The sequence below is a fragment of the Armigeres subalbatus genome, chromosome 2 (genome assembly GCF_024139115.2).
Source record: "Armigeres subalbatus isolate Guangzhou_Male chromosome 2, GZ_Asu_2, whole genome shotgun sequence".
Classification (NCBI taxonomy): Eukaryota; Metazoa; Arthropoda; class Insecta; order Diptera; family Culicidae; genus Armigeres; species Armigeres subalbatus.
The window spans coordinates 211,850,161-211,874,660 of record NC_085140.1 but is presented as its reverse complement, the minus strand read 5'-3'; the positions used below and the strand labels follow the sequence as shown (position 1 = coordinate 211,874,660).

Below are 24,500 nucleotides of genomic sequence, written 5' to 3'. Positions count from 1 at the left end.
CCGTTTATCATTTCGGACGTCAGGATGACATAATTTATTGGATGTGCACTGTCATGATGGTGCATCATGAGGCTTAAAACTATTACGTGGAGCATTATAAATGTTCAATTTGGCGATAAATTCATTTCTGGTTAATTATGTGTTCTAAAATATACCTCGATCTGTTTCAGGGTCAAACGGAAATTCGGAAGCAAGATGTATGAAAGCTCTTGCTCATATCAGACGGCACTCGATTTAAAGCGAGCAGCATCACCGTTGATTACGCACCAGGTGAAATCGGAGGATTGTCTTGGGTTGACGCAATGTACCACTGATTGGGGCTCCTATCGATTTCATCAGTCCACATTCGAACAGCTGAAGCAAAGTGTGGAGAAAGCTAAGGCTGCCCTGCAAGATAGAACAGTTTTTCTTGGTACCTCCAGCGCGTTCAGGTACTGCCTATATTGATTTATTGTCTTAAGATTTACCTTACTAACATACTATCTCTTTACTTTCCTCCCTCAGTGACATTTATTCTTCCCCTCGATTAACAGAGTCTTTGGAAAACGTGATATCACATAGTAGTGCCAACAGCAACAACAATACAGATCATAACCCAAGTAACAACACAAATGGAACCTCCAGTAGCAGTATTAACAACTCCAGTGCAAGTGCTAACAGTGCTAGTGGCGGAAGTGGTGGTACCAGTGGTGGGAGTGGATCTAGCAGTAGTATTAGTGTGATAAACGCAACCTCCTTGGTTTCACCGAGCAATTTGCTGGTGAGCAATGGGCTAACATCCCAACGGCATCGGAGTGATTTATTAGGGACAGGTAACTTGAATCTCGTTTCGTCAACGCAATCTCCGACCACCGCCTCGACTCCGTCGTCGATTTTGTCCCAAAATCTGGAATCACCATCGCTGGACGTCAAATCGAGACAAGGTAAGTGAAACCCCACCACATAGCAGCAAGCCAATGCTATTTCATTTCGTGTTCTCCATGCGAGCGCTGAGCTCCGATGGAAAACTGAACAAGACAGGGAAAACTGAATTTCCACAAAGACGATGACGATGGGATGAAATACGAGTCTACCAAAAGGGGAAAAGGAATCCACCAATCGGAAAAGGATGATGTTCCCATGGTTACCGGATTGTGTTTATTCGCTTGATAAATGCGCGCACTTTGTTGACTCCTCCTCTCTCGCTTTTTCCTCCCACGTTTTGACTGTCTTAGAGCGTGGGCGTTGGAATGGGAGATTGTAACATTTTTAGGCGATAACTTCTTGTCGCAGTTTATGTTTAGGCACCTATAAATTAGCTCTTCAAGGATGTGTTTCGTCTGGAAATCTTACATTGAATATTCTTAATACTAATTTCCATACAAACTTCAAACGCGATGCGGAAAGCGAGCAAAAATTCTGCACAGTTGTTTGGGAACCAGAATGGTTTCGAAAAACCATTGATTCGAACAAATGACCATGACGCCCCACTCTAATGGTCACGCCTAGAAGCCATAATGCTGTAGAACGCGAATCACCAGATAGTGGTTAAAGTCAATATCTGAGCCTCGAAATCGGGTCCTCGGACCTCACATCTATTACGTATGAGGAATGCCAACCGTCCACCAAAACATGATCGATTTGTAAGCCCGTATCGTCATTTGAGTGTCTACAGGTGTGATTTCGAATATTCTTACGATACAGCTACAGATAATCAGTTTTCTCTGAGGTGAAATTAACTAACCTATGGTAATGATAAGTCTCAGTTAAGAAATGCGCTATCCGTATCCAGGAGAATCATAGCTTTCGGTACCCGATATTTCGCATATTAATGAATAGCACTATTAGCATTTGTCCATCTTTGGCTACCTTTTTTGTGGTGAATAAATTTAATTTAGGTACATGATATTATTCCGTTCACCTAAAAGTTGTAAAAATAACGCTATGGATTCTGGAACCACTAGCAATTATATTTCAAATATATTTATGACAACCGGCAACCTCCCAAGAATGTTTACTCCAATGCAAAGTCATAATTTTCGACCGTGTGGTATTTATGGATTCATTGAGGTAATGAATTCCTTCATTTGTTCCATGCGGTTGCCCAAAATGTTAATGCAAGCTCAAGGATAATCGAGACACGGTCTCCCGTTTGTGGCCCTTGTGTTCTAAGCTATTCAAATTAGGAGCATTGCCAAAAATTTGAAATAATAAAAATCCTCCATTTGTTTTGGGGAGACACAAAAGAAAAAAAATGCTTGGAAACATGCACACAGAAGAAGTATTTTTGGTATCATGCACAGGAATGGAAAATAAGCACAGAGAGACATACACAATTTGAATAAAATATCTTTGCATGCATACTTTCCAAACGATGGCATTTTAATGCGAGACTAAATTTTCTTTCATTGCTTTTCAAATAAAGTGGGCAAATGAACAAAAGATGGAAGTAGCAAAATACCAACCAGTCTTCGAAATGTAGATGGAGGTGTAATTATTCCAAGTCAACCACAATATATTCAAGATGCATTCCACAAAAAAATGATTCATGTGTTAATTTGAGTTGAAAAAGAACTGAACAAATATCTCGCACTTTTTCATCTGCGCAAATAAACATCCAGTCTTGTTGGTGGCCAAATTTCTATGTACATTCACGCCAATTAAGCAATTTGATAGGCTACACCCTATCAATTACAACCCTCGCCTTGTGCTTCAAATGTTCCCCTACAGAGCACACTGCACCAGGATACGGTAAACAACTAGCGTGGTTTTTCCTCCCGTTCGCCCAAAGGAGCAAAAAGCGGCTGACAGAGAATACAAATGCGTTTTTATAGCCCAATGTTATCAATAAACACATCAGCAAGCCATTAGCAGCCACGAATCGATGTGTCCAAAGGCCCAGAGCACTGTCACAGAAGACGTCGAACGGGCAAACACACATGGCGTGGAGGCGATGATAGTCACCGACCGGATTTACATCGTGAAAGCCATCGTCAGCCAGTAGTGGCTGCCAATGAAAGAACCTTTGATCCTATCCTACTACAGCGAAATTGGCCTTTGTTCAATTGTATGACGTTTGGGTCGGACTCACTGCCGGAGTGCGTCTATTAAAACTCTGATACATAAACTTTGTTTGGAGGTATGTAAATGTATAGTCTTGAAACTAACAATTGGTAGCTTTTAGCTGCATAAAACGTATATAACAAGTTCGCCATTTAAAACCGAAAATGTATTCTTTAATCTTTATCTGTTTTATTTAGAATGATTCCTGTAAAAGTGAGTGTATGATGAAACGAATGTTCAATGTTCGTTACAGATATGGGACACAAAAATTTGTATCGAAATATCAAAATTTCGGATTCGATTTTCCACAACTCATTAAAACAAACTTTAGTCTCAACAAATGATTACGGCAAAACATACTTTTACATATAAACAATAAAGAATGATTCATAAAAAATAATATGAAAATACATTCCTTTAGACATGGTAAAAAAAAAAAAACAATAACATTCCTGCTATTTTCCCATGAACGTAAATGATCCATAAATCTTTGGAAAATGGTCCATAAAAAACTATATTTTGATCCATAAAACTTCAAATTTGCGCAAAATTTATAAAAATTTCAATAATAATTTCAGTGTTATGATCTATAATTTTATTTAAAAGATCCATAATTTTGTTGAAAACAATATATAAACAAAAGTATGGATCATATGACCAAAATTCTGGATCATCATCACGATAAAAAATGCGCATTTTTTTAAGTTTTTTGGATCAAAATATATATTATATATATAGCTTTTTATGGATCTTCTTCTTCTTCTTCTTCTTCTTCTGTTCGCGGCTGACTGTCATCATGTCGCTGGTTAAAAGGCTAGTGACTTAGACTATATGCCCTTTTTTATGGATCATTTTCCAATTTTATGGATCGTTTGTAAAACGTACACAGGAAAATAGCAAGAACGTTATTGTTTTCTTTGACCATGTTTAACCTTCCTAGTGCATTAAAAAAGTGACACATTATACTTATTTATTTATATACACCGTCTTCGACATTTGCGTACAGACTGAAGTATTAAAACTAGCTTATCTTATTTCTCTAATTCTATTTTAGCTACATTTTCTATATTAGCGGGTCAAAAATGACCCCAACTTGAATTCGCTCCCAAAAGTTCATTTTCGAATCGTTTCTCAATCTTTTGGAATTAAATTGAAGGTATGGATTCCGCGGATGTCGCAATTTGGCCATTCTTGTTCCCATGAATCGATTTTGAAGGAATATAGATTCTTAAGAAATGGTTGTGGTGTGCCATTTTGATGACTTGGGTGGCCACCGGAAGGGGCCCTCCTTAGCCGTGCGGTAAGACACGCGGCTACAAAGCAAGACCATGCTGAGGGTGGCTGGGTTCGATTCCCGGTGCCGGTCTAGGCAATTTTCGGATTGGAAATTGTCTCGACTTCCCTGGGCATAAAGGTATCATCGTGTTAGCCTCATGATATACGAATGCAGAAATGGTAACTTGGCTTAGAAACCTCGCAGTTAATAACTGTGGAAGTGCTTAATGAACACTAAGCTGCGAGGCGGCAATGTCCCAGTGGGGGATGTAATGCCAACGAAGAAGGTGGCCACCGGAGATCTTCCTGGAGATCCGGAACGTCTGTAAAAGTGGTAAATTTATGAAACCCATCATAGAGAAACTTGTTTTTTTTTCCAAAGCTTTTCATTATCGAACGCTGAGTAACAAATGATTGTGGTTATCCATTTTGATGGACCTAGGAGGCCACCTGAGGTCCTCCAGAAGATCCGGAACATCCACAAAAGTTGTCAATTCATATAATTCATCCCAGAAAAGAGCTTTTTAAAAAAAAATCTTTCTATCATCGAACTCTGAGCAAAACACGAACAAATGTTGTGACCCGTTCCCATTTACCAAAGTGACTATCAGAGGTTTTCAGCCCCGGAATATCGGTTGAAGTGGTTAATTGATGTAACACATACCAAAAGAGCCTAGCGTAAAAGCCGCCCGGAGGATCCGTACCACATGTAAAAGTGATCAATTCATAAAACAAATCTTATAATTTTTAATTTTTATTAACAGGTGGTCTATAAACAACCCAGCCAACACAAAGTCGCATATGCTAGCGAATAAGTATGCATGGTGGAGGCGATATAGGCGCATGCCTCCATTTGACTGCATGCAAAATGGGGGAGGTTCATCAGTGCTGCCACCTGGAAAAGTTTAGAGAAAAAGTCGAACCATTGAAATTTGACATGGCATGATATAGAAAATGAGAATTAAAATGTCTCTAGAACGTTATAGAAATTTTTTTGTCAAACAATTTTTAGGTTTTAGGGTTAGAAATTCAACAATCTTAAGCATTAACTGCTTATTCGAAAAAAATATAAAAATCGAGATATCATGTCTATTTTGTGTGCTTTTAAAATTCTAAGCCCGTAAACCAAGATTTTTTTCAGAAACGTCCTTAATTATTTGTTTAACAAAAATATTCTTCGTTTCCTATACCGCATCGTGTGAAATTTCAATGATTCTACTTTTTCCCTCGATGACAGCTGGTGGTCTTCTCCTCCCCTATGTACCTATATGGCCACCACTTTGTACACTTATTCGCTATGGTATACGATCTTGTGTTTGGTGGGAATGTGCCACTATTTTTTCCAAGGGGACAAATATAGCCGATAGTAGTTAAGAGGGCAGGGAATCCGAAGGTCATAGGATCAATATCAGCATCCTGCTTCCAATTTATTTTTCATCTTTTAAGTGCTGCATTGTAATGAAAAGAAAGTATTAAGAAACACAAAATCGAATGAACTTCATAAACAACAGGGTTGTTAAAGTTAATCAACGATTAACGCCGTTGACGTTAGTTTTTCGAAAATTCAACGTCAACGGCGTTTCGTTGAATGTGTTGAAAATAAACGTTACCGTCAATGAAAAGCGTTGAATCAACGTCAACACCAACGTTGATTTCATCGTTGATGTTCTCAAGAAGCGATGCATCGTCGGAAGCGTTGTCATGGTCAACGGTTTGATAAACAAGTGAAAATTTCGGGATGCAAAACCAAACCAAACTTGTACTTTGTCACAAAAAAGGTGCTCGTCGTACGGGAGTGAAACTACCGGGTGCTGCCGACATCGACATAGCAAAAAGAGTTGATTTATTAGTACCGGATTGTAATTTTGTACATTATGTAAATATTGTGAGGCTGCTTTACTAAGGTTTCTGTTATTCAACGGGATGATTAACGCGACACATTAACGATAATTAACTAATTTCGTTAACGTTTACGTTAACCATAGCATTTAGCGAGCAATAGAAGTTTGCGTTTAACGTTGAAATTAACGTCAACGATTCAACGTAGCGCCGTTAAACGTTGATTAACGTTAACAACCTTGATAAACAATTCGCAAACAAATTGAATGAACATTAAAGTACGAAATCAAATTGCATCACTTAGAGCAGCGGTTCTAAACCTGGGGTACATGTACCCCTGAGGGTACCTTCATTGGGCCCAGGGGGTACCTCGGACAAAAATGCATAATGGCGGATTTTAATCAATTTGAATCAAAACTTGTTGATACACTCACCGACAATCTGGAGGTCGGATAGAAAAATCAATCAAAAAGGTCTCTTATAATTTAGTTTTTTTGAGCTCAGATACATTAAATTTATTTTACAAGCATTCTAAGTAGTTGAAACAGTGACCCATTCACACCTCCGTTTGACCCATTGTCACCCCCGACGACCTAATGTATGTTTTTTTTTACTTCGAAATTTTGTATTGCACATAATATGCATAGCGATCAATAACTCAAAGACTATTGAATCCACCCTTCACAATCAGTACAGTGGATGAATGGCTGAGGGATAAAAAATCAAAAGGACAAAACGACCATTGATCAATTTTTTTAAGTCTTCTATACAATCTACCTAATTGGAACAAAATGTTGAATGATCAGGTATCAGGTGTCAGAACGTCGGCTCAGGAGGCACGTTCCCCTCAATTTGGGAGATTTGTGCCATCGCCTTCACTGGCCTTTCTCATCATTTACCTGACGGAAAAAGAAGTGCAAAGGGTAAAGGAAGAGGAAGTGATGTTGGAATAAAGATTGGAACAGGTTTCTGGAGAAGGAGGATACAATCAATAATACATACATGCATTTTGTAAAACGCAATGAAACGCGAAGCGTAAAATATACTGGATAAGTCACACAATGCAAATGCATATGATATAGCTAGGGACTAAAGAGAGGTGTGACAAAAACACTGAGGACGTAACAATGGACGAACGTCAAAGACGAAACACAGAATGCACTGTAAAAAAACGCATAATGCGAATCCATATAGGTGACAATTTGTTGAAAAACTAAGTATAAAACATATTCATAACCCCCCTTTGATTTGACCTCCCGTTGAAATTGAACAAGAGTAGCCGAAACCGAACATTAAAGACGAAACAAAAACGTACAATGTGAATCCATGTAGGTGACAATTTGTTGAAAAACTGAGTAAAACACATATTCATAACCCCAATCCTATTTAACTTCACGTTGAGATTGAACAAGAGTAGCCGATCATCTCGGAGAAGCCAAAAGTCAACTACGCCATAGCTTCGGTTAGCGCAGCGAGGGCTAAATACTGTGAAGGGGGTCGTTGTGCTTTACAGGCTCCGTTTGCGGTTAGGTTCTTATTAGACCCCCCAACCATTTATTCGTAGGCACGGTAAGCATAAAGCCGCATCACACCGAGAATTAGGGGTCACCTGTATGGTGAACTTTTACCACTGGAACAGGCAATCCGTAATGTTATTCTTATAGACAGGGATTGAATCCTAAAGAGAAAGAACAAGTCTCTCACTTATCATCTCTGTATACATATACGATATGTAGCATACCGCGAGAGACTTTTTTCGCAAGCTGCCATGATAGAGAACTGATTCGGGTTGGGATACCCATTAGGGTGGTTCAAAAAATCGATTTTGCTCCACAGTGCTCATCTGATTCTTTACCATGTTCTGAGTGTCCTCTGAAAATTTGAGCTCATTTGGATTAAAACTGATTTAGCCGTTTCAAGTTTGCATGCAAATTAGTATGGGGAAATTTATTTTTTCATTATACTGTTAATGACGCTTCCCCATCAAGTGCATGTTAAAAGAAAACCTACATAGCTAAAAGGAATACTCAACAGCTTTCACTCAGTGAAAACCGCATCTCAATTAATCGTTCCAATAATTAGTGGAACTAGTTAATCTATACCGTGGTTTTCTGGAGCTAATTGCATAACTCATCAACAGGCAACATTGCTGCTCGTGGCGCGAAAGATAGTACACACAAATTCAGGCTACTATGTTGCACTGCACATTTCAACATGCGGTTTTCGTTGAGTGAAAGCTCTTGAGTACCGTGCGGGACCGAAATCCGTACAGCACCGAAATCCGTCCACCTCATGAGATATCAATAAATTAAAGGGGGTTAAAGGTAATCAATGTAGAAATAATTTATCTTGTCCTGTTCAGATACTTGGTAGTAAGCTTTTAAGGCATAGAAATGGAAAGAAGGCTTTGAAATTAAAACAACAAAAATCAAAAACTAATGACCATCCACCAAACGCGGAGTTTTGCCGCCATTCTGTTTCCGGGTAGAGCATTATTGCACAAAAAGTAACTGTGTTCCATTGCTAATTGCGAATCATTACATAAGATAAGCTCAAGGTGCGTATCGAACTATTTGCAGTGGTTGTTTAGTCAATCAGACTGCTTCAATTTAAATATTTAGTAAAAAAATAACTGTACGGATTTTGATCCTTTGATTCGAAATCCGTCCACGGTGGACGGATTTCGAGTCTGGAGTAGTTGATTTTATTCATTATTTATCATGTTTTTCGTAGTTTTCAATGAGTAAATGTGAAACACTTCAAAAGTAGAAGCCTTCATGCTCCTGCGTCAATGACAAACGTTTTATTTACATTCGATTTCTATTTTCTAATGACTTTTTCATATACTAAAGTGCTTAAGTGTACGGATTTCGATGCTCCACGGTATCCCTTTTAGCTATGTAGGTTTTCTTTTAACCTGGGCTTAATGGGGAAACGTCATTAACAGTATAATGAAAACATAAATTTCCCCATACTAATTTGGCAAACTTGAAACTGCTTGAGCTAATTCAGTTTTAATCCAAATGAGCTCAAATTTTCAGAGGACACTCAGAACATGGTAAAAAATCAGATGAGCGCTGTGGAGCAAAATCGATTTTTTGAACCACCCTAATACCCATGATAAATTTCTTTTAGAAAGCTCCAAATGCGGGGAGCAGTGGCTCTGATGATGCATTTCAACTTGTTCTACACAGCAGTGCAGTAACCAACCCGAAAGGAGCGAAAACAAAGCGAGAATCACCATTTTTCTGTGGGGGCTGCCTATTCGATTCTGTTTTTTCGCACTTGTATACAAGTTTGATAAATTTGTTATCATGGCTTGTTATGATTCGGAACAGTTTTTGCTTCTCTTTTATCGTTGTTCGTTATCTGTTGAGAGCTATTTCTGCAAACCCTGCTTATAGATATAGATAACCAGCTGCCGATACCACACGGCTATCTAGGCTGTTCTTGGAGAGAAGTTGACGTTGACATTGAAACCAAATGTTGAATGATGTGTTCAGAATATGCCTCTGAACTATTTGAGAGACAAGAAGGTTCTTTTTTTGGGAAAGTTCGGTTGCTTCGTTGCAAGAAGACTGGAAGCATCCTCCTACGTTTCTCAAAAGCCATCTACCAAGGGCATCGGAAATCTTCTTTCAAGAGGCTGGGAAACCTTCTTTTAAGAGGCTGGGAAACCTACTTTCAATATGCTCGGAAACCTTTTTTCAAGTAGTTCGGAAGCCTCCTTTCAAGAGGCCGGGAAGCCTCCTTTCAAGAGGCCGGGAAGCCTCCTTTCAAGAGGCCGGGAAGCCTCCTTTCAAGAGGCCGGGAAGCCTCCTTTCAAGAGGCCGGGAAGCCTCCTTTCAAGAGGCCGGGAAGCCTCCTTTCAAGAGGCCGGGAAGCCTCCTTTCAAGGGCCCAGGAAACCTCCTTTCAAGAGGCACGGAAGCCTCCTTTCAAGAGGCACGGAAGCCTCTTTTAAAGAGTCCCGGAAGGCTCCTTTCACGAGGCCGGGAAGACTCCTTTCAAGAGGCCGGGAAGCCTCCTTTCAAGAGGCCGGGAAACCTCCTTTCAAGAGGCCGAGAAACCTCCTTTCAAGAGGCAGGGAAGCCTCCTTTAAAGAGGCCCGGAAGCCTCCTTTTAAGAGGTCGGAAAGCCTCCTTTCAATAGTCACGCAAGCCTCCTTTCGAAAGGCCCGGAAGCCTCCTTTCAAGAGGCCCGGAAGCCTCCTTTCAAGAGGCCCGGAAGCCTCCTTTCAAGAGGCCGGGAAGCCTCTTTTCAAGAGGCCAGGAAGCCTCCTTTCAAGAGGCCCGAAGCCTCCTTTCAAGAGGCCAGGAAGCCTCCTTTCAAGAGGCCGGGAACCCCCCTTTTCAGAGCCCCGCAAGCCTCCTTCCAAGAGGCCAGGAAGCCTCCTTTCAAGAGGCCAGGAAGCCTCCTTTCAAGAGGCCAGGAAGCCTCCTTTCAAGAGGCCCGGAAGCCTCCTTTCAAGAGGCAAGGAAGCCTCCTTTCAAGAGGCAGGGAAGCCTCCTTTCAAGAGGCCAGGAAGCCTCCTTTCAAGAGGCCAGGAAGCCTCCTTTCAAGAGGCCAGGAAGCCTCCTTTCAAGAGGCCGGGAAGCCTCCTTTCAAGAGGCAGGAAGCCTCCTTTCAAGAGGTCCGGAAGCCTCCTTTCAAGAGGCCAGGAAGCCTCCTTTCAAGAGGCCCGGAAGCCTCCTTTCAAGAGGCCAGGAAGCCTCCTTTAAGAGGCCGGGAAGCCTCCTTTCAAGAGGCCAGGAAGCCTCCTTTCAAGAGGCCAGGAAGCCTCCTTTCAAGAGGCCGGGAAACCTCCTTTCAAGAGACGAGGAAACCTCCTTTTAATAGGCCCGGAAGCCTCCTTTCAAGAGGCCCGGAAGCCTCCTTTCAAGAGGCTCGGAAGCCTCCTTTCAAGAGGCCCGGAAGCCTCCTTTCAAGCAGAGTCTCTTAATTATGGAAGCCTCCTTTTAAGAGGTCCGGAAGCCTCTTTCAAGAGGCCCGGAAGTCTCCTTTCAAGAGGCCCAGAAGCCTCCTTTCAAGAGGCCCGGAAGCCTCCTTTCAAGAGGCCCGGAAGCCTCCTTTCAAGAGGCCAGGAAGCCTCCTTTCAAGAGGCCAGGAAGCCTCCTTTCAAGAGGCCAGGAAGCCTCCTTTCAAGAGGCCAGGAAGCCTCCTTTAAAGAGGCCAGGAAGCTCCTTTTCAAGAGGCCAGGAAGCCTCCTTTCAAGAGGCTGGAAGCCTCCTTTCAAGAGGCCAGGAAGCCTCCTTTCAAGAGGCCAGGAAGCCTCCTTTCAAGAGGCCCGGAAGCCTCTTTCAAGAGGTCCGGAAGCCTCCTTTCAAGAGGCCCGGAAGCCTCCTTTCAAGAGGCCCGGAAGCCTCCTTTCAAGAGGCCCGGAAGCCTCCTTTCAAGAGGCCCGGAAGCCTCCTTTCAAGAGGCCCGGAAGCCTCCTTTCAAGAGGCCGATTTTGGGTACCGAAAATACCGGTATTAGAGATGAAAAATACCGGTATTTTTGGTATTTCAAATTTTGCTGTCAGTATAAAAAATCTCGAATAATTTTGACCTACTTTTATCAACTCTACTGCCTGTAATCGCATATCTGTCCCATATAAACAGAAAATTCAGCATAGATGGGACAAATATTCGGTAACAAGCAGTAAAGACTCGAGCATAAAATACAACAATTAAATGCGCGCATGAGTAACTTTGCCCAAGTAAGCATCATGGACGAAGCTAACGCTACAACAAAAATCGATCAACATCGTCATCAGTCATACTTGTTGCTTTATTATCTTAGCCATCTGTCACTGCGAATGACTTTTTCTTCAATGAACATTGTTGATATCGTCGAGAACTTTCCCGCAATATGTATAGGAAATTGTGAAAAAGTACGAGCCGCAGTAGTTGTTTTCCGGAGACCACCTGTGAAAAACGATTTTCTGTAAAAATATGTCCGTGGCGTCCCGATTGACGTAGGAACAATTATCAAATCAAGCCACTATTTCGATGCTTTTAACTTTTAAGGAATAAATCCAAGAGAGACGATTCAAATACGCCAAAATTTTTCTTTTTGAATAATTATGCCGTGAAGCAATTAATCAAAAACGATTTTGGCATCCAAAGCTACTTTGATTAAGCAAGCGTATGGGATCTTGAAGCATCTTATGATTCCTGATGCGATCGTTGAAACAGAGACAACGATCATACCTGACGATCGGTACGAAGAAGATGTCTCTATGGATTTTTTTCTGGTTTATCGGTTAAAGAACAAGTAGTGAAGATACTGTAGCAGAGCAAAACACTTACGTTGCTGGTGGCAAATACATTAACGCCAGGATCCTTGCATACAATCCGTAAGGAATTCTCCTATTATGAATCGGAAGGGATAAAGGGCAAGTATTTGACACTGATTTTCGATAGTCTTGGAACCATTCGTCCTACTTCGGTTGAACCAGAGAGGGCATTCTTAGTAGTTGCAAACATTGCTAACAAAATTCCAATGCGGATTGGAAGATGAGTCGCACACTTAATGTTTACTTAAGTTTCGCTTCGCCCAGCTCAACAAGCAATGATTTTAACATTTGAAGTTTGTCAATAAATATTGTTTTTCATCCAAAAGTCCAAATCGAAAGTTTTTCTTTTACTACCTGAAATTTTCACAAAAACCGGTATTCTACCGGTATTACCGGTATTGACTCCATCAAATACCGAATACCGGTATTTGACAAAAATGGCCAATACCGACCACCCTACCCGGAAGCCTCCTTTCAAAAGGCCTGGAGGCCTCACTTCAGGCTTCTCTCCAAAAGTTCGGAATAATGTAAATTGCGGCCAACTTTATGGAGAGTCATATATCCCGTTAACTTTCAGTTCCATTTTTCTTATATCTTATTAGTTACACTTATTTACATTTACAGCAAAAAAAAATAGGGGGTACCTCAATGAATGCAAAAGTGCGAAGGGGTACCTCTCATGAAAATGGTTGAGAACCGCTGACTTAGAGCTACTTGCCAAAAATAAGTCTATTAACTATTAACAGATTGTCATGAAATTCTCAGGGACTGAAATACAATATATAAGCTTGATATATGCATAACTATTTCACTTTAACACGTTAATAAATCTTAATACTGAAACTTTTTTCTTGAATAAACACTCATGAGATTTTGTACAAGTCCTAAACCAACATTTTTCAGCTTTAAATCTTTCCCGAAAACAAATCAACTCATTTTATTGTCGCAGTTTGATTCGATTACGGTCAACTTCACCAAAAACCCAAGGTTTTGACGCCTCTAACTATTACAAAAAAAAATAAAAAAGTGCCGTAGTGTGCCTGATGAATGAGATTGATGCTCTCCCAAAATTTGGCGAATATCATGTCGTATTCCAGCCGAAAACGGCTGAATGGAATCCGCCGTTGAAGAGCGGTGCGACTGTTCGTTTTAAAATTCGACAACAAACTGCCGGTGCAATCTTCGTCGTTGCTACTCAACCCGATGGCGCTACCAACACCATCTCACACTGCGGTGGCAGCAATGCGCTAGCATTGCCATACCCCGCCGCGCAACCTCTCCCAGCCCCTCACAAGCTACCGATTCATTGGCACACTCTTAAGGTGAAGGTGGGTTGAGTACCAAAACAAAGCTTTGAAAGTATTTGTACAATAAAAACTGCCATATACTGAAGTAGTATTGGTGCCGTATTAAAAAAACAAAGAATATTACTAGGGTGGTTCAAAAAACGACCCAGAACCACCACGCTCACTCGATTCCGTCCCATGCTCCGAGTGTCCTCCAAAAACCGATTTGAACAAAAAGTGGTTGAGCGCATGCCGGTTCAAGTTTGTAAGAAAACTAGTATGGAAACTAAACCTTTTATTACACTGGCTACAGTGCCTCCGGGCTGCGAAATGGTGAGTTGACATCCGGGAAGGGGCGCCTAACATAGCTCTGGTCCTCACAAGTTCCAATACTCACGCTTCCACGGGTCTTCCGATGATAATTGACCGCCAGCTAAGGGTTGCGTACTTAGCTGGTAGTGCAGCCTGGGCACTGTTGTCCTTCTGACATCAGCTAGAGTGAGAGGGTGCGTCCTGTGGGGTCTGCCTAGGATGTGGTGGGGTTCGACAGTGGGCTCTGTTGAACTTCTATAAAAAGCTGCATGTGTCCCCAAGCAGGCCCTATCAAAGCGACCGTGTGCCGCTCAAAGCGCACTAGCCTAGTCCTGGTGTTGGGTAGGACTTTAAACAAATTTGACCCGACTGATCGAGCGTCTGTCCACCAAGGAGGTGCGGCTCCAACAGCGTCTGTTCTGGCATCCAGCGGCTGAGTATGAAATGCTATTCCCCGGAAGCTATACCTAAGATGGCAGCCCCATCCCGGTGGATAGGGAACCTTGGGCCAACAACCTACTGTTCCCGAAACATCAATTTGTTCGAGAATCCGATAATGAAAGAATAAGTAAAGTAAGTACAGTGCCTCCCCTCCATACGCTGGCGAAAAGAGAACCCACACAGCTGAAAGCAATATTCCAGGGACTTTACTGAAAGAAAACCGCACCGCAGGAAAGATCCATTGATTACGTACGCAAAAATAGCATTTTATACCCCACTCACCCCCATGTCACACTTTTTGTATGAAGCATCTGCCCCTGGTGCGATAGATATCACAGACAAATTCTGGGTATTTTGTTGAATTGCACGTTTCACTGATGCCTTCTGAGAAGCCTAATTACCATGCTAAAGATTCGCAGCCTCGATTAAAATCGACTCGCAACTATTGGAACAAAAGATATTTTAGTTACTAGATAAAGATTGTCGCTTCGGTTCCCTTTGTTCTGCTGTCCGAAACATGTGTGGTACATACCTGCCAAATCGTATGGATTTTCCTTCTTTGACATTTAGCTCTCCTATCCTCGCCAGCAAAAGATGTTCCGGACAGCGACGACAGCGACAATATTTATCTAGTAACTAAAATATCTTTTATTGGAACGACCATTCAATATGGATTGTCTATGGAGCTGAAGCTCTTGAATATTTCATCCAGTCATATGGTCTCCCCCCTCGCCAGGGCCCAATGACGAAGCACCACAATCAGAATAATGTTAAATTCAACCTCGCCATATAGACTGTCATACAAACCTGAAATGACTTGTGCATGGTAAGCCTCTATTCAAACCAGCCCAAACCATCGGATGACACCCAAATTATAAATCACAATCGACTGAGTGTGGCGGAGCAAAATTATTTTTTGAGCCATCCTAATTATTAGTTTGCTGCTGCCGGTGCCGTTGTTTACATTCGCTCCGCGATCAGTTTTTAATCGTTTTTTTCGGGCAAAAATAGCAGTTTATATTAAGTTTTCGGTTTAAACAAGTGACTGATTTCGAAAAGTGATGTTTAATTTGCATTCCATCAACATTTCGGGCTCCTCATGTGCGGAGAAGTGAGTGAAAACTTGAATTTTTCAGTGCCCTTTGAGAAGAAGTGAAGTGCAGTGATAAGCCCACCAAATCGCGAACGGCTAATAAATTGGCACGAAACTGCTGATTTATGATATTATTCGAGCCGAAATGCATGAGACTCTTTGGATAAACATGTTCATTATCACGGGAAGTGAATAAATATGCTGTGAGCAGGTTAGTAATTTGAATATTAAACTTTTGTTCGATGCTGTTCGATGCATTCGAATGTTGGTGGGAGAGGAGTGCGGGAGGTGTGGGGTTGACCCGTGGAAGGTCCGGTGCCATATTGGCGGCCATCGTGGTACTCTTCCAACTATGTCCTTAAATGAAGCAAAGTTCGTCAGAAAATTCAATATGTTGCTCTCCATACTCTCAAATACTCAATCATGCACAGATTCTTTCACGATAGAGATCAGTATTAGCGCATATGCAAAATTGAGAATTCGAATCAAGTCTAATGTAAAACTTGCCACATTGTACGGTAAATTGGGGCACGCGAAATATGTGATTTCACGATTGGTATATTTGATTGCTTATGTTTAATGTACAATCCGCAATAGCAGAATGAATTCATAGTCTAGAATCACTTATACAAACTAAAATCATTAGCCGCTTGCTCTGAATACTACATATCAGTCCAAAAATATATTTCAGCATTTTTTTGATTTCTTTGATTTTGGTTTTTTTTATTATATAAAGCCTGTCCACGTTAAATTTCGGACTCTGAGATAATGTCCAAATGTTTTCAGCCATTTTATCAATTTGGACGAAGATAAAAACGTGCCAAATACATCACATAAAGGATAGATTCAGCTATGCAAAAATTGATCTTCTCTGCGGTTTGTGAAAATTTTAAAAAATCGCATTGGAAGATGCGTGTCCAAAATTTAACGTAGACAGACTTTAAGCAACAAAACAGGTGGGAACAAATGTTAGGCCAATCCTAAAAAACAGCACTTTTTTATTTTAAAAATACTTGGAGGCGTTAAAAAATATGTTTTTTTTGGGAAAGTTGACCTTGAATAAAATAAAGAATTGATTAAGCGAACAAAACATGTTGACGGGAAAGGTCAGTTGTTATTTCGAAGCTACTGGAAATTTCGAAATGAAACTTTCACATTGTAAATAACACATGCTGAAGCTGTCTTACACAAAATGTTATCCGCCTTTGAATGTGATGCAATTTGATTACGTACAACCTTTACATCCGTTTTTTTCGAAACGAACAGAGTACAGTACATGTTTCAGTCGTCTCGAAAATGATAAATTATCTATCTGGTGTTCGGTGGCTCATGCGCATGTATTGCACTTTGCTTCGGTCGAAACAAGCGCGATCTTTAATAGTTTGCAGTAGTGTTTTTAGCACAGCCAAACAAAAATCTGCAACCAGATACCTGAGGTGGTTAACACAGGTAGTGTGGGGAGAAGACAGATGTAATATATTTTTTACTAAAACCAAAACTCTGTTACATGTTCGTGCCTGGTTTCCTGGTGCCTTAATTAGCTTAAGTTTTCTTGCAGCGGCGATTAGAGCATCGTTAATCACTAGCGGTACCACGTTCACTGACTCGAACGGTGTTATGCGACGATCCTGGATAACATCTCCGGGGATTTCCAGAGGGTCTGCTGTTGGTCCCAGCCTTCACTATCCTGCATGTTTTCCCCCATGGAGTATCGTTGGCCATCCTACACATTTGATTTCGTAGTTCATAACTTTGCTCGCTGCTTGGAACACTCGGCGTCTTTCCAGCCAGCCCACGCCGCTTCTAGCACGTCGCAACCTTGTTTTAGCTCTATCAGCTATCGTGCTCGTCCACCAGTATACTGGTTGGCAATTACCGATTGGCATATAGTTCTCCAGGATATTGTTACGTCACATTCACGTGTCAGGGCATCGGATAAATTTCTTGATGGTCACAAGCTTATGTAAACTTATGTGCACGTGATGTTTTTTATGCTCGACAACTATGCGCAAAAAAACGTACCTGAATTCGTGAACCAACAAAAATACACCGTGATTTAATTCACGAATTCGGGTACACCATTCATGTTTTCCAAAACGTTCCAGAAAACATGACTCAAAATACACCATAATCCTGATAGATCGATTTCCACGATCGAAATCCACGATTTTTTAAGTGTAGGTATTTCGATCGCGAATGAACTATCTACTAGTTGCTTCTGATTGTTAAAGACAAAATTAAACAACTTTTGATGCATAATAACATTGAAAGGCTCATTCTGCCCATTAAATAAACAAACAATAACCGAATCTAAAATCACTGCCCTTGAAGAGATATTGTTCACCACACGCGCCACCATAGACCATCCAAACGTCGTCAATCCAAACCGACCCCTTGCAGCTCTTTTTAGCCTGAACCAGCAAAAGGGCATCGCATTGCGTGAGAAGCTTCCAACCCGAAATGCGAAATGTGTTTATTGTTTGGTGTTTACATCGGGAGGGGTTCACCATACGGTTGACTTCATCTGAATCGGCAAAAAGTAGCACTAATTTATGAGCCTACGCCGAGCGCATGCAGCCAATTTATGAGAACATCGTCATTGTCACTGCACCACGGCTACGGCGATATCATTATAATCGATACACGCGCGCACGTCTTCCGCAATTCATTGCGCTGGAAGTCCTTTCGAGAGGGGTCGACTAATGGCAATGAGTGCGCATCATCGATAATCCAGAGTTTCCCACCAAAAACCGTTCATCGTTGGTGGCTGTGTCGGCTGGTAGAGGAAAGTGAAACTAATCGAGTTTACGTAGATCAGAACCGTCGCGGATTGGTTCAAGTGGTTGGGAGTGGTTCGGATTGAGATTACATTTTTTATCCTTCCGGAACAATGCGAACTGGATACAGTCGAGACCTTTAATTGAGTCAAAATGGATCGCTTCGCCGCGTTGAAGGGCGATATGCGCAACGAATCTCCATCTCGAGAGTGTCACTAATTGAGAAGCGTGTTGCAGTAAGATTTCCGATTATTGTTCGTAATTATGAGTTGAACGATGGGAATGTTTGTTTGTTGTTTTGTGGCCGGGATAGAATTCAGAAGCTATGTTTGTTTATGTAGCTGGGGAAAAAAATGTGTTTTAGAATATTTTTTCGCTTAGAATGTTAAAGAACTAAAGTTTTGCCGATAATTTGCACCCATTAAATAAACTGAACTTGCCCAACTATCAAATCTATCAACCTATCAGTTAATCACAGCAGATAACGATAAATCACAAGCCAAAAATCCAAGCTCAAAATCAATATTTTCCTCTTGAAACAAAAACATCTATAGAACTATTTAAATATAGTATGGAAACTGACCTCTATTTTAATTTGCACAAATTTGTATTTCAAATGGTCAAAACTTAATGGTAATGCTGTGTTTTTTGCTTCCAAACACTTGTTATTGGAATGATAGCACGCAGCTACAACCATCCCGTGATTGTTATTCTATATTGTATAAGAACCTACCAAACCTGTTTAAGAACTGGTAATATGCGAAAATGCTGGATTCTTATACAAATATTGCAAAAGACCTTACAATTTTGCAAGCTTTTCTGACAACATTTGTTTGTGAGCTTATATTTTTTGCATAAGAATTTTACAATTTCGCATATGACCAATTGTTGTACAGGTTTGATATTATAATAAAGCTAACGCAAGCGGGCGCAAAACCTCCTCATTATTCCTATGCATCAACAGATTACAATATTCAAATGATACAATTCGGCTTAAAACTACATCCAACAATAAACTTAAATCTAGGCCTAGCTACTACTGATTGTCGTTTAGAAGGTGAGAAAAGTTCGTACGGAGAGTGTTACGAGATGAATGGAAATCGAATCCAATGGAGCAGTTATTGAATATACGGCACATGCTAGTAAATGGCTCGTTGTGACCATAATTAGTTTGGGTATGTTCTTGTACAGAATTGTTAGAAAATCTAACAGTCGCGGGTTGGGTGTATGGACGATATAATTGCAATCAGATTTACATTTAAATTTCACATTCATGAGGATCTTATCGTACCAAACATATTCTGTATTTAAGTTTGAAGTTTTGTTTTAAGAATACAAATTAATAGTGGGAGTATATTTGTAATTATTAACGTTTATTAAAAAATGTCAATAATAATTAAATTCATGACACAGAACATAAGTCAACATAAGTTTGCTCGCTCGGAGCAGACTTATTTGAAACTACAGAGCGAATAACTATCGAATTGTTAAATTTTAACTAGAAGGTAAACAAATCGTAGAATCGGTTTGCAGCCTGAGTATGCGCTGTTCGTACTCCTCTCTTTATCATTATCAGTTGGTTCCCAATATCCGGGGTGAATGCTGGTTTGCATTTCATATGAGCTACATCAATGCAACAATGTGTTCAATTGAACTGTAACAGCTTGTTAAATTAGAACCAGTATAGGCATTCAACTAATAATTCAACATTTTATTTATGATATTTATCGCTAGCATGAAGGTCAGATTCGTGACACGTGTCAAGTAAACCAGATCTGCCCAACGCTTTCCCGTCGTGGACCATTATTTCACATTCACTACAAAATTCTTTTTTTGTGTAACAAATCTTAGAACATTTCTCGAGTTTTTCAATTCAATTATAGCCACGATGATCCAGATCTTTGGTTTGTGAAATTGATTGTTTGAATAATAAAATGTTCAAAGTTTTAGTTATATCTTTTATAGTTATTATCCTCACAACCCTTACCCAGGCTACTGAGTTGTGAGGCTTGCCTATCATGTGGCAGGGTTTGACAGTATCTTCTGACAGTAAGGTGATTATACAATCAAGCCCGTGTAGTGAATTTCAAATTCATCACATGTTTTTCTACTCTCATTTTCAAAAATTCGATTCTAGCGTAATCGTTTCCGTACAGTGCTGAAACTCAAGACGATTGTTTAGAAATCCGTTTTCGTGCATTAGCTGCCATAGCTGGTCCCGATCGATTGTATCATATGCGGCTTTGAAGTCGATAAATAGATGATTTGTGGGCACGTTGTATTCGCGGCATTTCTGCAATACCTGACGTATGGCGAACACCTGGTCTGTGGTAGAGCGTTCACTTATAAATTCCGCCTGGTACTGCCCCACGAACTCTCTTGCAATTGGTGTTAGTCAGCGGCATAAAATTTGGGAGAGTAGTAGAGATTGCGCGGTAGTTGCTACAATCCAGCTTATCGCCCTTTTTGTAGATGGGACACACGACACCTTCCATCCACTGCTGCGGCAGAACCTCATCCTCCCAATCCTTGGTAATCACCCAGTGCAGCGCTCTAGCCAGTGCCTTACCACCGTGTTTAAACAGCTCTCCTGGTAGTTGGTCAACTCCAGGGGCTTTGTTGTTTTTCAGCCGGCCGATCTCCTCCTGGATTTCCTGGAGATTCGGAGCCGGAAGTCGCATGTCCTGCGCGCGTGCTCCTAGGTTCATTACCATACCGCCACCGTTGTCTGCCATGTCGCCATTCAGGTGCTCTTCGTAGTGCTGCCGCCACCTTTGGATCACCTCACGCTCGTTTGTAAGAAGGTTCCCGTTTATGTCGTGAACGGTTCAACTTCTCATAGAACTTTCGTGCGTTTTTAGCGCGGTACAATTCCTCCGTCTCTTCACGGTCTCGATCTTCCTGCTGGCGCTTTTTCCTCCGGAAAATCGAGTTTTGTCTGTTCCGCGCCCGTTTGTATCGTGCCTCGTTCGCCCTCGTGCGTTGTTGCAGCAATCTCGCCCATGCTGCATTCTTCTCCTCAACTAACTGCTCACATTCGCCGTCATACCAGTCGTTCCTCTGATCCGGAGCCACCGTGCCTAGTGCAGCGGTTGCGGTGCTTCCAATGGCGGATCGAAAATCTATCCAGCCATCTTCAAGAGATGCTGCGCCTAGCTGCTCTTCCGTTGGGAGTGCCACTTCCAGCTGCTGCGCGTATTCTTGGGCTAGTCTACCGTCTTGTAGCCGCGGCGCTGAGCGCAGACATACTGCAACGAGGGTGTGGTCGGATTCAATATTCGCACTGCGGTAAGTGCGTACGTTCGTGATGTCGGACAAGAATTTACCGTCGATTAGAACGTGGTCGATTTGGTTTTCTGTTACTTGATTAGGTGATTTCCATGTGGCCTTGTGGATATTCTTGCGGGGGAAGAAAGTGCTTCGGACTACCATTCCGCGGGAGGCTGCAAAGTTTATGCATCGTTGGCCGTTGTCGTTCGATACGGTATGCAGACTATCCGATCCGATGACCGGTCTATATATTTCCTCCCTTCCTACCTGAGCGTTCATGTCACCGATGACGATTTTGACGTCCTGCGCATAGAACGCTTCTTTCTCGTCGTCGGATCTCCCTTCGTGTGGGCAGTGCACGTTGATGATGCTATAGTTGAAGAAACTGCATTTTATCCTCAGCTTGCACATCCTTGCGTTGATTGGATGCCACCCAATCACGCGTTGGCGCATCTTTCCCAGCACTATGAAGCCGGTTCCCAGCTCGTTGGTGGTGCCACAGCTTTGGTAGAAGGTAGCCGCTCGATGCCCGCTTTTCCACACTTTGTGTCCTGTCCAGCAGATTTCCTGCAGCGCTACGACATCGAAGTTGCGGGGATGTAATTCATCGTAGATTATCCTGTAGCAACCATGTTCCAAGCTTCCAATCGTGATCCTTTATTCGTCGCCTAGGTCGTTACCGATTGTATCGAGTCGTAATATCTTCTATGTCGTTCGTAATAGTTTAATTATTATTGATATTTTTTTAATAACCGTAATAATTACAAATATGCTCCCACTATTAATTTGTATTCTAAAAACAAAACTTCAAACCTAAATACAGAATATGTTAAGATCCTCATGATTGTGAAATATATTAACAAAATAAAAAAATATAAAATCAGGGTCGCTTCTTCTTCTTCTCATTGGCATTACATCCTCCACTGGGACATTGCCGCCTCGCAGCTTAGTGTCCATTTAGCACGTCCACAGTTATTAACTGCGAGGTTTCTAAGCCATGGTACATTTTTTGCATTCGTATATCATAAGGCTAACCCTAACTTTTATGCCCAGGGAAATCGAAAAATGTCCAATACTAGACCAATGACTAAACCGGCACCGGAAATCGAATCCAGCCAGCATGGTCTTGCTTTGTAGCCGCACGTCTTACCGCTAGGCTTCTAAAGAATGGTAGCTTACTTATGAGAAAACTATGAAAATCATAACTTAAGAACGAAAGCTTTCTGACCATATGTGGGCTTTATTGCAGAGAATGGGTTATCTTCATCTATCTTCGAAGCACTACAGTAAGTTGAAAATTATTTATCAAGTTTTCGAACTTCGGATAATTGTTGCAAAATATGCTAAGAATGCCAATCACGAAGGTTATTACGCTCCCTTTATTCTTAGCGTAAGATATCTGCCTCCGAAAGCTGGAGTAGGAACAGTGATTTCTTGATTATTCAGCTGCTGATTGAATAAATAATGAAAGTATTAAACAAATAGGCAAATATAATTTGTGAAATTGAATATGAATGGTAAAGTTCGGTCAACTGCGTATATGATCTTAATATTGAGACATCATGAAATTTTCGACAAATTAAATTGTCAAAGTTTCAAGTAGAGTTTCGTTAGTATTTCTTACAAAGCCGAGTGTATAATTTCTATCTTTGTGGCAAAAAAGACACTAAAATATGTATGGCGCTTCTGAAAGGATTATTGAACAAAACCATTGAAAAATATGGTTGCCAAATGCAGCGAATCGTTTACCTGAATCAAAATAAAATTTTGAAGGCAGTTCTTTCTGTAGATATGTCTGCTAAAGTGGTCTAGGGATTTATATGCTGTTTCTCAAAAGCTCAGAATTTCCAATAAACACGCTAGAGTTCTTGAGGCTCGAGAGATGTTCTACGAAATCCTGAAATTTTAAGAAAAGGTAGCCATAATTTAAATTAGACAGAACTTGGAATTGTTTCGATTGGATGTATGAGTCCATAGACTTGTTTTTCTTCACCAACTTTACTAAGTCGACTGCAGAGACTTAAAAACATCTTTGACTGAAAAAATAGTAAAATTCCAAAAAGTTAGCCCCTTCTGAAGCAAATTTTATTCACAATTTGAAAAAAATATGAACTAGAAAAAGTTTTCAATTTTCCACCACGGGGGTTGAATTAAATCTGTTTTTCTTTCTCCGACTTTTCAATGGGCTATTCCACCATTTCCACGTTCACAAGAATAATTTGAGAGAAAAATATAAAAAAGTATAAATAATTGCTGGGGTGCAAATGTTTCTGACCAATTTTGTGAAAAATGTCCAAATCATTGAAAAGTTTAAACATAGCAACGAAGCATCGAAGAAACCGGTTTTTGAAATAGATTTTTGCCTTACTTGTACACTAAGTATACGTATAGAGTATAGGATCGCTACACAACCGAATTTTTGATAGAATGTTGGGAGACCCATAGTGAGGTGATATTTCTGTATGTGTGTATGTTTAAAAAAATATGAGAAATGTGTCTCACAAAATGGCTTATATTTAGACATTTTTAGGAAGAAAGTTATAAAGAAAGTATTGCTATAAATTCGAGGAATAAGTGCTATAAATACGATATTGTAATATATGGCCGGCTGCCACTAAAGCACCAATAAAAATTCACCCATTCTTTGCCAAAGTTTTCGTGTAGCGGATTTAATTTATCACAACTGATCGTATCAAATAATCCTCAACCCCATAGGATAACAAAATATGATAAATCAGACAAATGACCACTTTGTGCGGTTTAGCAGAATCCCGACCATATAAGAATGAGAAAAGATTGCCGGACTCGGCAGCATTAGCGTGACTAGTTGAAAATATTTTGTCGATGACACACTCTCCCAATACCTGCACACGTTACTGCAAATGC

General features: G+C 40.8%; 1 protein-coding gene across 2 annotated transcripts in view; it reads left to right on the top strand.

The window, feature by feature from the left end:
• LOC134211586 (DNA-binding protein D-ETS-3) overlaps positions 1-24,500 on the top strand; it is a 321,549-nt gene that overhangs the window by 21,296 nt on the left and 275,753 nt on the right. For both annotated transcript variants that reach the window (XM_062688598.1, XM_062688597.1), the window contains exons 2-3: positions 171-431; positions 505-923. In XM_062688598.1, coding sequence (XP_062544582.1) covers positions 196-431; positions 505-923 — 655 coding nt within the window. In that variant the 5' untranslated portion in view covers positions 171-195. The remainder of the gene's footprint in view (positions 1-170; positions 432-504; positions 924-24,500) is intronic.